General features: G+C 36.9%; 1 protein-coding gene across 1 annotated transcript in view; it reads right to left on the bottom strand.

Moving 5' to 3' along the window:
- The window catches only part of LOC141349005 (cGMP-dependent 3',5'-cyclic phosphodiesterase-like), a 134,619-nt gene extending 120,560 nt beyond the window's left edge, over positions 1-14,059 (bottom strand). The window contains exon 1 of the mRNA XM_073865773.1: positions 13,844-14,059. Within this exon, the coding sequence (XP_073721874.1) occupies positions 13,844-13,914 (71 nt within the window). The 5' untranslated portion in view covers positions 13,915-14,059. The remainder of the gene's footprint in view (positions 1-13,843) is intronic.
- Positions 14,060-15,154: the final 1,095 nt, after the last annotated feature.

Consider the following 15,154-nt stretch of genomic DNA (forward strand, 5'->3'; position numbering starts at 1 on the left):
TCTCAGTTCTTCCTTCATTTAATTTCTCATTTTTCATCAGGCTGTATCTTGCATTTAAACAGCATCTGTAATCACATTATACAGTATTTCATCATTACACACACAGTTTGTATTCTTTATGTAATTGTAATTAGTTTTACTGTAATTATCACACACATATATGAATAATCATCAGCTCATGCTGGTATTTTCTTGTGTTAGTCTTTTTTCTGACAGTTGTGCTCATATATGTTAATTAGTTATGAATAAAGATGAGCACTTATGAATAATTATGACTTTACAGATGTTTGTTGTTTTTTGCCTTATGGTTTCTGACGGAATGATGTCACTGTGTGTGTGTGTGTGTGTGTGTGTGTGTGTGTGTGTGTGTTTCATTCCTGTACTCATGTTTGTGTGTTTTGATGTGTAGCAGGGTTCTTGTCTGTTTCATCTCACTATCACTGTGTGAATGGAAACTGTGTGTGTGTGTTTTTGATTATAGATGGTTTTATTGGACACATGTGCATTGCAGCGGTTAAACGCCTCGCCCAAACTTAACTTTTTGTCTGAGTTTGTTTATCAGTCTGACTAAACTGACCTCTGATACAAATACCTTGTGGAAGATAAAAATGTTTTGGTTGCATAAAGACGAGGGGAGACGGCGAGCTTCGATCACCGCTGTCTGGATTTGGCAGCCAGGCAAGGATCTGGAGTTAAGATTGACTAAATTAATTTTACACAATAACATTAGCTCAGTGTAATGCTTTATTTGCATTAGCTATGATGTAATAAGGTCATTTATTTTGCTTGTTATCAGAAATTATTTCCTCTAAAGGGTTGTTTTGATTACACTGCAAAAAATTATTTTCAAGAAAAAAATAGCATTTTTGTCTTGTTTTCAGTAAAAATATCTATAAATTCTTAAATTAAGAAGCTTTTTCTTGATGAGCAAAACAACCCACGAATAGTTTTAAACCAAAAATATAAAATTTAGGTGTTTCTGTGCATAAAACAAGCAAAAAAAATCTGCCAATGGGGTAAGCAAATTTTTCTTGAATTTTTCTTGAATTTTTCCTGAATTTAGTGTTTAAGAAAATGTTCAAGATTTGTTTTCTTGTTTTATGCACAAAATCACTTAAATTTGATATTTTGGTCTAAAAACTAGACTTATTGTCTTAGGTCACTTTGCTCATCAAGAAAAAGCATCTTAATTTAAGAATTTATAGATATTTTTACTGAAAACAAGACAAAAATTCTAAGAATTGTTTTCTTGAAAAACATTTTTTGCAGTGTATATTTTAAGGTGACCAGATTTTTCAAATTAAAACTGGAGACATTTCCTATGAATTAAAAAACTGCAAAAAAAAAAGACTCTTATTTAGTATTTTTGTCTTGTTTTCAGTACAACTATCTACAACTATCTTAAATCAAAATCTATTTTCTTGATGAGCAAAAACACCTAAGAAAATAAATCTATAGCTTTTTGGAAATTTAAGTGAATTTGTGCTTAAAACAAGCAAAACATGAGTTAAGAATTTTTTTCTTGAATTTTTCTTAAATCAAGTGTAAATTTATTTCAAGATTTACTCCACTGGCAGATTTTTTGCTTGTTTTAAGCACAAATTCACTACAATTTAATATTTTTGGTCTAAATACTAGACTTATTTTCTTAGGTCATTTTGCTCATTAAGAAAATGCATTCTGATTTGTACTGAAAACAAGAGAAAAATATTAAAGGTGCAGTGTGTAAATTTTAGCGGCATCTAGTGGTGAGGTGTTGAATTGCAACCAACGGCTCAGTCCAATGCACACCCCTTGCTTTTGAAACACATAGAGAAGCTACAGTAGCCACCCCCGGACAAACATGTCATCGTCGGAGACAACTTAGTAAAAAAGTTTGTCCGTTAAGGGCTTCTGTAGAAACATGGCGGCACAAAATGGCGACTTCTTTGTAAGGGGACCCTCTTAATGTATTTAGATAAAAACATCTTATTCTAAGATAACAAAAACATAACGGTTCATTATGAAAGGTCTTTATACACCCCTGATAATATAGTTTTGTATATTATTTAGCATTTCTGTCAAAAGATCAAAAAATTACACACTGCACCTTTAATTAAAAAAAGTAATTTTTGCAGTGTTTCAAATTCTGTAAATCATTTTTTTTTCTTTTATACAATGCACAGATAGACATACCTCATCAAATTTACTTCAAAAGTAGCCAACTACTTCAGCTGATTTCATTGTAAACATGAAGAACAAAAGGACTAAAAACAAATGCTTAGTACCATACTGTGATCAGTGCACTTCATTGGTTTATTACTTTAATTTAACATTAGTTGCTAATACCCTAACCCCCGATAACTTCGACTGTTTTCATATCTTATGATAACTTGATGACGCTTTCTCGTGTCTTGTAGTAAATTCTTCATCGCTAAAGCAGTGGCGTGCAAGCAAGTAATCAGTGTAGCTTGCAGCCCCCTCTGCTGGTGAAAATAATCATTACATGACTGCTCCGGTCTAGGAAATCTTAACCAGTCTTTTTTGGTAGACGTGCTGTAAAATGGGAACCTTTACTGGGACAGCTCCAGTCAGGAACAGAACACCAAAAAACGGCACTGTCCACAGAAAACGGGGACGTCTGGTCACCTTATTATAAGTGGAGATGTAGTGAATGTTAAGTTTGGGCGTTTGTTTATATTGTTGCTGCCGAAACGTCTATAAACTGGGAAACATCAGCTGTCTACAGCATTTATATGAGCTGCTTTTGAAGTTTCTTCATTTATTTGAATACTAAGTGTCACAGATAGCGTTGCTTATAATAAACAGTACAGTTTCTGCTTTTATTCTCAACAAATTGTGAGTTGTCCTTAAAGCAAGAAAAAACAAGTTTCCCCTAAAGTCAAGTGAATATCTTGTACACTTTTCTGTGTGTGTGTGTGTGTGTGTGTTATGAATTATACATTCCAAAAGAAACCTCCCTGTTACAGACACACACACACACACACACACACACACACAGACAGACATATGTGCAGTTTTGTTTGTTGTGAATAATTCATGCGTCTCTAAAGCAACTCACTTCCAGCAGCAGAAAGCTGGTCAGCGCTGTCAGTAGACATCATATCTATAAGAGAGAAACTCAACAGCTAGCAGACACCTCATTTTCTCCAGAGCCGTGTCAACATGATCCTAAATAAAACTCAACATCAGCTACAAACACAACACAAAGATATCAGGACATGAATGAATCAACAGATTGGAAAGTGATGTGATTCATTCAGATACTTTATACAGCGTATCTGCTTGATTATGGGCTTGATTTTGTTCGTATCAAAAATTGAAATTGAAAATCAAAATGCTAAATCGCACATCCCTGTGTGTGTGTGTGTGTGTGTGTGTGTGTGTGTGTGTGTGTGTTTAGTGTTAATAATACATGATATAAAGACATCAGCACTGGTCTTTAATCCCTATGAAGTGCTCTTCAGCTTTGACAGAGCGAGCGAGAACATTTAATGTCCCCGTGTGGGTTCTGCTCGTGAGTGCTTGATTTGTCTCATTAACGCTCAAACACGACTTTCACACACATTAACATCGTGACTCTTAACAAAAGCTGTAACATCTGAAAATAAACATTCATCCGGTGTTGTTTTAATAATGATGATGGGTAAATCTGCGTAATATACTGAAATGATAATAACAATAACTTTTAAACATATTTTAATAAGTTCATCTAATACTTTTTATTTTGATCATATTTAGCAGTTTGTTTAGAAGATCATAGTTGAGATTTGTACCTCATACCTCACCGATACGTTTTATTTAATCAGCCAACAAGAGACCACAAATATTACCCATAAAAAGAAAAAAAGAGAAATACACTAACACAGAATAAAACATTTAAAAGAGAGAACAGACTCTCTCTCTCTCTCTCTCTCTCTCTCTCTCTCTCAGGATTTGGTGGTTTTGGGGTATAATATGGAGTCGGTCACCTGTATGAAAGGTCCATTAGTTGCTGGGCAACCACTGAGAGTTCTCTGTAAAACATCTTTATGATGCTGTGAAGGGCGTGTGTGTGTCATACTCACAGGTCACTGATTGGCTAATGGCAGAAAAAAAGTGATGATGTCATAGTTTCATTAGAATCCTTATAATATTCATAACTTTCATAACTAGCCTTTGTGTGTGTGTGTGTGTGTGTGTGTGTGTGTGTGTGTGTGTGTGTGTGTGTGTGTGTTTGTGTGTGTGTTTGTGTGTGTGTGTGTGTGTGTGTGTGTGTGTGTGTGTGTGTGTGTGTGTGTGTGCGTGCGTGTGTGTGTGCTCAGCTTCCCTTTATCTCCTCAAGAGACACTCAAGAATCTGAGAGTAACAGGCAGAGTGAGAGAGAAGCTGAAGGTCGCCTTATTGTCTCTGTCTGTCTTCTGTGTGCTTGGTTCTAATCTCACATTATTATTCTCGCAAACACTGAGACACAAACACTGTTCCTGATGCACATTCTCCACACCTGCACATCATCAGCACCTGCGCATTATTAGCACCTGCGCATCATTTGCACCTGCGCATCATCCGTCTCTGCACATCATCTGCACCTGCGCATCTTAGGCACATGTGCATCATTCGCACCTGTGCATAATCTGTGTCTGTGAATCATCTGCACCTGCGCATCTTGGGCACATGCGCATCATCTCCACCTGCGCATAATCCGTGTCTGCACATCAGCCGCGTCTGCACATCATCCTCACCTGTGCATCTTAGGCACCTGCGCATCATCTACATCTGCGAATCATCTGCATCTGTGCATCATCTACATCTGTGAATCATCTGCACCTGTGCATCTTAGGCACCTGAGCATCATGCACAACAGCGCATCATTTGCATCTGCGCTTTATCCGTGTATGCACATCGTCTGCATCTGCGCATCATCTGCACCTGCCATCTTAGCACATGCGCATCATCTGCACCTGCGCATCATCCGCATCTAAACATCGTTTGCACATGAGCATCATCCGCACCTGAGCATCATCATTGTCTGTGCATCATCACAGCTGCGCAGGTTGCAGTTGCGCATCCTCTGCTTCATTCGCACCTGCGCATCATCCACAACTGTGCATCATCCGGAACAGTGGCGCATCTTAGGCACCTGTATGTCACCCACATCATCTGCTTTTGTGCATCATCTGCATCTGCGCATTATCTGCATTTGCGCATCATTTGCACCAGGACATCATTCGCACACACACATCATCTATATCTGCGCATCTTCTACACCTGTGCATCTACATTCTCCACATACTATCCTAATTTACAGGGTTCAAATAGCCAGAAAACAACGCATCACATAGTAGGGGAGAGTGGGAAACAACCTAATGCTTTTTGACTTTGGCTCTATCATTCAAAAAATATTTAAGTTAGATGAATCATTTTTTACACAATCAACACACACATCTCTGCTACAAATAAACACTTAAAGTTTGTTTGTGGGATCTACCGTTATCAAACAATTACACTAAAAGTGACAGGAGTGCAAATATTACCCCATAGGTGAGGTTCATTATAACAAACAAAGGGTTTGTTAAAACACCTGCTAGAAAATTTAGTTTAAACGCAAATAATTCAATCAAATTCTGCCTATAAACAAAAGGTGGATATTGTTTATATATCTGCCTATACAAGATATATATCTACATATTCATCCATCCATCATCCTTCATCTAAACATCCTTGTGTTATGCAGCAATCGATTTAAGACAAAAAAAATCGTAATGAGTTATTTCCTCTGATATAGTATTAACAGTTATCATTTTAGTGAATAGTATTTACATTGTTTTCATTTCATTATCATTGTATACCTGACGCTTTATTGTAACCCCACTGTGTAAAAATGTTTTCAATCCCAGCTATCAGTTACTAGGAATTGCTGACATGTTTCTAAACACTTTGTTCAATATATATCTTAACCAAAACACATCAAAACTTTTCACAAATTCACAGAAGATCTTCTGAAAGTAAGAGAAAAAGACCAAAAGCACAGATTGCTCGGCGCTGTACAAATATGTGAAGTAGCTGTATAACAATTAACCCTACGTTAGTTTGTGTCACGCTCACCCCTACATCAAACAATTTTCAACTCATTTAATGTTTGTTTGAACACGATACATATTTAACATTTCTAACCTCCTGATGTGAATTACATCTCAAACTGTCAAAGAACATGACTAAAATCTAACTCTGATCATCACAAACTGCTAAACTGAGATAAAAACACAAGCAACCATTCAAACAACATATTTACATAATTACTACATTTACACAACCACTAAACTCGTAATGTATTTAAATGTTCAAATAAATCTCATTTACCCTGAGGGGACATCTCAAGCATTTTCATTTAACACAATAAAAACATTTTGACATATTAATGACTCAAATCAGACTATTTTATAGAAACTCATTCATCAATGTCCTTTAATAGCAAAACACACACACACACACACACACACACACACACACACACACACACACACACACACACACACACACAGAGAAGCTTCAGTTATCTCTGCAATCACATGAGTTGTGTTAATGTTGTTGTTGTTGAGTTTTCTACAATGGTTTCATTCATGAGTAATGTTCACTGACCTAACCGTTCACCCGTCACTAAACCTCTCTGTGTTAACACTGCTGTCGTGTAACTCAGTGAGTTTAACCTTTCCTGAGTTACTGTTGAATCTTACAGAAACTTTTATCCAGAATAACATCAATATTATATATGTTTTATCAGAATTGTGACTCTGTGACTCTTTAACCCAACTGCTGAGTTACGGTTGCATAACAACAACCCAACATTGGGTCATTTTTAACCAGCATGTGTTGTGTTTTGTCCAATATTTACTCAACATGGGTCAAAAATAAGTGTGTTCATCTGTGATAGACTGTCACTTATTAGATTTCTGATCGAAGAAGATCTTCAAAACAATAACCACAAGACTCATATAGTATACACAACTAGTGTGATAGTAAAATAACATATTTAATGTTATAACTCATGTTACTTTCACACAACACATAATACGAGGAGTCTAGAAGTGAATGTGATGTCTGTAAAGAACTAAACCCCACCCACTCCAATGACATCATCAACACAAACAAAGGATCATCCAGAGATTCACACAAACAAGTCTGTCTTTACCATTTGTTACATAAAATGACCCAATTGTAACTCCAACTTCAAGCGACCATAGTTTATAAAAACACAAAACACAGAGAAACATATATGACATCCTAAAACAAATCCCAAATCTAACCCCAAACTCAAGCAACAGTGGTTTAAAAAACAGAAAAACAGAGAATTCAATACATAAAACGATAGATAAAGATGTGCTGTATAAGTGAACGAGAAGGACTGGCGAATCATATGCACGCTAAATAGAAATTTGGATCATGTATTGCACAACTTTTCATATGCACTTCATGAAATCTCTTCTTTATAACTAGCACTGTTTCAATAGACACTAACAAGCATAAACACACATTACACATCAACACAACATAGAATAAAGAAAGTAAAGCTTCCTACAGCAGTCAGTCATGATTATAAATCATCATCAAGTGTTTCCAAATCCACGAGAGATTCATTCAACAGTCACTGTGTCAGATTAACACCCTGTTAAACATCACAGCGTCTCAGCAGACATCCATCTTTCTCTCGTCATTAAATGTCTCACAGATACTGACTTACACAAAAGTGCTTCTTCACTTAACTAAAATCCTCACACATCAGAAAACTCCACAGGCTTTTAACATCCAATGAGATAAAGATCCAGACAGATGAAGAGAAGGAAAAGATGTCAGTCAAACTCAAACGTCTGTTAGAAGTTTCTGGATCTTCCAGCACTCATTCTGAAGTAAATCATTCAAACAGATCAGTTTAAGTACATCTATAGCTGAAGTATAATATAAAGAGAGTCCAGATGTTCTTCCTTTCCCACATTACAGATGATATAAACTCACTTCAACACCTTAACCCTTAGTCTCATCTAGGGTTGCGAAATACCAGGAATTTTTCAAGACTGGAATCGTTGCATGGGAATTAACAGGAATTAATGGGAATTTGAAAAAAGTAAAGTAGCATATAACAGGGAACTTATTATGTCTAAAATGCCTCTATTTGGGTGGGGGCAATAACGTGCTGTTTTAATGTCTGTACCTTTAAATGCAAATGAGCTACAGCTCCTCATTCCCTTACACTTGCAAGTTAAAGGGGTGGTTTAATGCTATTTCTTGCATTCTGACTTATTACCAAGTTCGGTATTTTACACTTAAAGCCCTGTTTTCAGATTGTTTATGATGAAATAGAATGGTTTTGACTGAAATTTGGACATATGATGCTGGCCCGAGATCTTTCGATTTCTGTGGTGTCACCCCCCATCCTCACAATGGGTTTAATGGTGCACTGGAACAATCCTTCCTAAAATGCATTAAACTTTCGTTTACAAAGACGTGAAACTCATCGAGTGGTCAGGGGTGTTTCACTGATATGCTTACACAAAAATCGCTGCAAAAGATGCTTTCCAACAGCTGTTTTAGCATTCGCTGTTAACTTGTGGACCTATTTTTCCAAACCCCTCACACCCGTATATTCTTCTGTTGAGAGCTTGAATAACAGACACTCCAGCCCAGCTGGTGGCGATAATCCACCTTTGCCAATTGCAAGAATAGAAACAAAGTTCCCGGCGCGGAGTAATACCTCACAGCACATCTAATACAAGTCAATGGAGTTGCACAAAAACTACGATAAAACCTGTTGGAGTGCATCTTTTGCAGCGATTTTTGTGTGAGCATATCAGTGAACACCCCTGACCACTCGCTGAGTTTCACCTCTTTGTAAACGAAAGTTAAATGCATTTTAGGAAGGATTGTTCTAGTGCACCTATACACACATTTTAGAGGTGTGAGGTGATACAATAAACACCCGAAAATTCTCGGGCCAGCATCATATGTCCAAAACCAAAGTCAAAGTCAAAACTGTTCTATTTCATCATAAACAATCTGAAAACAGGGCTTTAAGTGTAAAATACCAAACTTGTCCTTTAAGAGTTGAAGTCTTCGTGCTAAACATAAGCAAAGTTTCAAAAAGCAGCTTGAACTTGTAACAGAGTGTTTCTGAGCCAAACTCGCACCTACTTTTTCCTACAAGTTTCTGAACGTTTTTTTTTTCGAATGGGGGTATCCGTTACGAATGATTGACCCCATATTACTTTTATGGGCCTTTACCCCCAGAAAAGCATGCCTGCCCTGCACGTCAAGTGAGAGCGAGAACGCGCACTAGCATTGCTCCGTTGAGTAGAAGTCACCGGTAGGCTATCACTGACTGCACAGCACACAACAACTTTGTTTGACAAAAGAAGTGTGTTTTTGGATGTAAGGAGAAGAAAACCTTATTTAGATTTCCCTGTCTTAAAACAACAGTGGACTGCAGTTCATTTTTCCTGGAAAGCAACGTAACTGCGAATAAGTTTGTTTGTTCCCTGGCTGCGTTTTGGAGAGGACTGCTTTACAAACAAGGCTCAGTTTGACGTTGGATTTTCCACTTGTTTACAACTGATGGAGCAGTCAAAACTTTAAGGTGCAAGTAAATCAAAATCTCATGGGTTATGTTTGCAATCATGCATTCGTGCATGTCATGTAAACAAAACCAACAACAGCAAACATTTTTCACCTGAGTTGGCATTGTACTGCATTTACACCTTTTAAAAAGGGCACATGCAGTAAAAAACTGGATTACGTTGCTTTTTTTATTAAAATAGCGGAAAAACAAACAACGATACCCTAATCCTAATTACCAGATAGAGACATCCTGCTGTAATCGTTCCTGTTCGTCCATTACTGACTCAGTATCCAATTTTGGATCATATGTATAATGTAAGGCTGGTTATTTTTTTTAAGTTTTTTTAACTCTTTCCCCGCCAGTGTTTTTAAAAAAAGTTGCCAGCCAGCGCTAGTATTTTTCATGATTTTCACAAAAGTTTAATGCCTTCCAGAAAATGTTCTTCTTTAAATATATAAACAAACAATATATCAGATGAAAGAACAGACCCTCTGCTTTCAAACAAAAAAAAGTTTCATCCTACCTTCTCTTTTTATCACCTCTCAAATATGGGTAGGTTTCTTCAAAAACACCCAATTTTGAGCAAAAAGCTGAGATAATTCCATTTTTGTGAAAGACTTTCGAAAGAGATCAGATGCAGAGCGATCTTTAAAACATACATGGAGTTCTTTCTCTTTAATATGAGGCACTACTTCCAGGTTGCATAATTTGTGAAAGTGCGCCACCTGGTGGATAACAGCGGTATTGCGGAAAGCAAAAAAATTCTGGTCATTGGCAGTGAAGCATTTTCTCTTAACTTAATGAGTTATCTCGTCAATGGCCGCGAAAGAGTTAAGTTTGATTTCTATCTATGTCGGCTGTGAATCCAAAAGTATTATCCAAAGCTGCACGTACTCGTAACTCTTCAGCTCCGCCCACAGCACGCCTTCAAGTGTTCGTCCTTTTCCGCCAAAAATCGGAAAGGATGTTCTTTCTTTTATAAATCTGACAACATGAAAGACTCTTTGGACATATGAAGGATGAAATACTACTCTATAGACGGTTTCAGCAGTAACAACATAAACAAGCAGCTGGCGCGGTCCGCACGTAACTTCCGGTAAACTCCGCTAAGAATAAATAACAACAAAGTTCTTTAAACGTAGTTTATTTATATAACAAGCAAAAAAAAACAACACATAGATTACCTAGGAAACCAAAACATTTGTTATTTTCGACGAGGCATTTGTTAAAGAGATCAGTTTAGCAACTAGTCAGACCATTAAAAAAACGAAACCGGAAGTAAAGTTCGGATCCAGACGTGTATCACGTGCGTCCGATGAAACCATCTATATGTAAGCAAGATTAACATTCGATTGGCAAAAACGTCTTGTGTTATGTCAGCTTCAAAACAGATCTGATTAATAAAGTCTGAGACGATAGTATCTTGTGGACAGAGTACAACTCGCTGTTATGGTAATGCAGGAGTGTAGGTGGGCGGGGCTTTATCAGTGTGACCTAACATTGATAAGAGCATCAAAACTGCTTGTCTAATGATACTGCTTTGTTTTAAAGCGACACCAAAGAGTTTTTTTTAACCTTAAAATAACGTTTCCAAAAAAGTTTCGGACTGCACTTTCACATTCGCTTTTCAGCCCTCTATCGGCCAAAATCGCACTAAAGAAGTTTCCAACCATCGGGTCGCGGTCCTGTAGTTCGAGTGAAAACTACAAAAACTTGCTTTATGGCAGACCTACAATCCAATCAGAGCCAGCTTTGCTGCAGTAGGCTAAATTATTTACGTCAGTGGTAATGGACAATTACGCTTCTAACCTGTAGGGGGAGCAAAGAGGAAAAAAACTCTTTAGTGTTGCTTTAATAGGGATTAAAAAACAAGGAGCTGGTGGATTTCACCATAGGATGGTTGTGTTCACACAATGCCAACATTGTCCAAACACCTTGTAAATGTGGATTTTGCCCTTTAAAAAAAAAATCTTGCAGCATAGTTTTGTTTAAAACAACAAGATTTAATGCAATTTCAGTTGAATTTCTACCCTGCACATTCCTCATTCACATGCACACAGCACACTGCTTACTGAAGGGCCATTGAGGCCATATTTGCATGCATTCATGTTAATTACAAAAATATGTTTAAAACTTCCTTGTGCTGTGTGTAAGCTACATTATTGTGTAACAACATTATACCATTGAAAAGATCATTAAAAAAGTAGCCAAAAGTTTGAACACATTACTATTTTTATCATATTAGGATGATTTGATTGAATAAATCCAGGCTTGATAAGTGTAAGTATCAGGATTCTTCAAAATTTGTATAGTCTGCATATGACCAAACCTTTCTCTAAATTTCCATATAATTACCAAAAATTCCTTTTAAGTTTTCAATTTGGAATATTTCCAAAATGTCCCAGATTAAGATCCCATGGAAAGATTCCGGAAATTTACCGGAAACTTTCCGGCCCTTTGCAACCCTAATCTCATCACTCATTTGAGCCACGATATACCCATCATCTCCCTTCATCCCTTTTAACATCTCTGTCCCTTCAGACTGGAGCTTCACTATATTCTGTATTGTTTCACCACCAGTGACACTGTGAGCAATGTGTGCAATATTCACATCGCTGAACATGCAGGAGATCTCTTTTCAGATGCATTAGTTGCACAATATGAGAAGAGTTTCACACGGCAGACAGAAATCACAGATGAGAAATCCCTCTGAAACCCAGATTTTCAGCTCATCTGGTGAATCATCCAGTATTTATCATACATCACAGAAAAACTAAATACTGCAATGTCAGTTTCCCACCAATATCATATTCAGATCATAATCCATCATCTTTCATGAGACTGTGTATATACATCAATCTGTCTGAGTCACATTTAAACTATTATTACTGTATCCATATTCTCAACTTTATTACTTAAATCCGTAAGAGCATCAGCAGCACATCACTACTCTCAGCAGCACCAATCATCTCTGTATTATCTTCTTATTGTTAGATGATCTGCTTTCATCTGAACCTATATAAGTACTGCTGTCACTCAAATTTATTATTATCTAACAAGCAAAACATTAAAGGGGGTCGCACACCGGACGCGCAGCTCAGCGCCGAGTCGAGTCTAGGACAACTCGGAGGTATCGTAAACCGGAAGTGCACATTAAATAGCGCAAGCTTCGTCAGATAGCGTCTAGTTCAACATGCAAAATATACGTTAGCAGCCAATGTTAACCGTTAATGATTTGGGACAAATATGATGTTATTTAATGTTAAACTATGTGAGTGGCGCTACAGGGATTTTAGCAACTTCCTGAGTCGTAGCTGAGCAGCGCGGACAGGCGCCACCTGTTGACGCTGGTTTGCGTATACTCATAGAAAACAATGTGTTTGATTTTTTTAGAACAGCGAGGCGCTGCACGTCTGGTGTGCGACCCCCTTAACAGGTTAAAACATCAATAAAACTATTACATCTTACATTTTGTGAGAGATAATATACATACACTGTAAAAAATATGCAGCATTTTTGTCAAATCAACATATATTTTGTTACTTTAACTTAAAAAATTAAGTTAAACAATTTCAACTTGTTTTTATAAGTTACGTTAACTTTTTTAAGCCAAAACTTAAAATAGAAGGTTGAATTGACTCGCAAAACCAAGTTGTTTTAACTGCATTTTATTTTACAGTGTAGAAATGAAAGACGAGATCGTGTGTTGTTTGGATATCTCTGGCAAACTACGAAACATACAGTGGACAAGTGCTCTCCACAGAGTCTGCAGATTGTGCGTGATCATATTATAAATGATCAGTTAATATTAATTCAGATAAGACTGCATGTAAGGAAAGTGAAGTGGACTTTGACTTAAATATAAACCTTCTTAAACTTATTAATAATGGAGGCACACCGAGTTTCAGTAACATGAGGAGTGTTCTCCAAAATAAACTCGGAGAAACAGATGAATCACTGACTGCTGATGCACGCTTTGGGTTCTGCTGGGAATAACTTTACATCAGCATCTCACACACACAACACAACAACACACAACAACAACACACAGTTCACAGGAGGAGAGAATAACACCTGAGATCTCCTCCAGCTTTATAAATGTGTATAAATCCAGCATCAGGTCAGTATGACTGTATGTGTTCATCATCATCATGCACTAACACTAAACATGACCTGCACGTGCTCATCATGATGTGGTGCTGATGCTGAGACGCGACGCGACAAAGCCGGCGTCGCGTCATGACTCGGGTTACTCACAGTTCGTATGCCGCCGGGTTCTGGTACTGATGGCTACGGCAGAGCAGCGCGTGTCCACACGCCTGACCCATCGCGCATCGCGCCGGAGACACGAGAGGATGAAGATGATGAAGAGTTTCCGCTGTCCTGTCTGTATAAGTGTGTGCGCTTCTCTTTCTCTCTCTCGCGCGCGCTATCTCTGATGACTGAAGTGGGTTGGGCGCGTGCTGTAATAGATCCGCGCGCGCGCTCACGTGTGTCTGTGTGTGCGCGTGTTTGTGATGATCTGTGATCGATCTAAAAGGCGTTTCCTCCTCTCCATCAGACCTTCATCATCATCATCATTACAGAAGTTTAGCTCTGCGCGATGAAGATCTTTTCAGTCTTTCTGTTTGATATCAGCGCGCTTCAGTCAGATTAAATCTGTGATCTCTACACTCAACTGAGAGACGTTAATGTGTGATACACAAACAGTCCAGCTTATAAACACAATGTCATGCTCTTTAACACCCCTAACTAGCGCAGCACTTTTTGAATAAGGGAGAATGAAAAGTTAATGTTAGGGCTGTCAAAAGATTAATCGCGATTAATCGCATCCAAAATAAAAGTTTGTGTTTACATAACATATGTGTGTGTACTGTGTCTAAATATTATGTATATATAAATACCGACACATTCAGGTATATATTTAAGAAATATTTGCATTTAAATACTTTATATACATTTATATAATTTATATTATATATGAATATAAATATTTTATATATAAATATAATAAATTTTTCTTAAATATATACATAATTGGGTGTGTTTTTATATATGAATAATAATTATACACCATACACACACATTTGTTATGTTAACACAAACTTTTATTTTGGATGCGATTAATCGCGATTAATCTTTTGACAGCCATAGTTAATGTACATCTTCAAATTAATAAAACGCTGGCATTTTGGTCTAAAAGTCTAAATTAGGTCTTTTTTTAAAGAAAACAAAAGAGAAACTTGTTTTTTACAGAAGTGGAGGTGAAATAATAAATAAAAAAATATTATAGCAGTTTCCATTTATTGTAATAAATAAAAATAATGCAATACCGTTTATATTATATACATAAAATTATAAAAATATGACATTTTTTCTTGCCAGAAATGAAACAAAATTTAAGATACAAGTCTAAGTTGTGATCCAAATTTTTAAAAGTTAAAATCCCCCAAAAAATGGGTTTGTCACACTTTACGTGGTGTTACCAACAACGGCCACTAGGTGTCATCGGTTTGCTGCATACTCTTGTCACAAATTAATAAATTACTGTCACTGCATTATTACTGA

Source organism: Misgurnus anguillicaudatus, unplaced genomic scaffold (genome assembly GCF_027580225.2).
Source record: "Misgurnus anguillicaudatus unplaced genomic scaffold, ASM2758022v2 HiC_scaffold_33, whole genome shotgun sequence".
Lineage (NCBI taxonomy): Eukaryota > Metazoa > Chordata > Actinopteri > Cypriniformes > Cobitidae > Misgurnus > Misgurnus anguillicaudatus.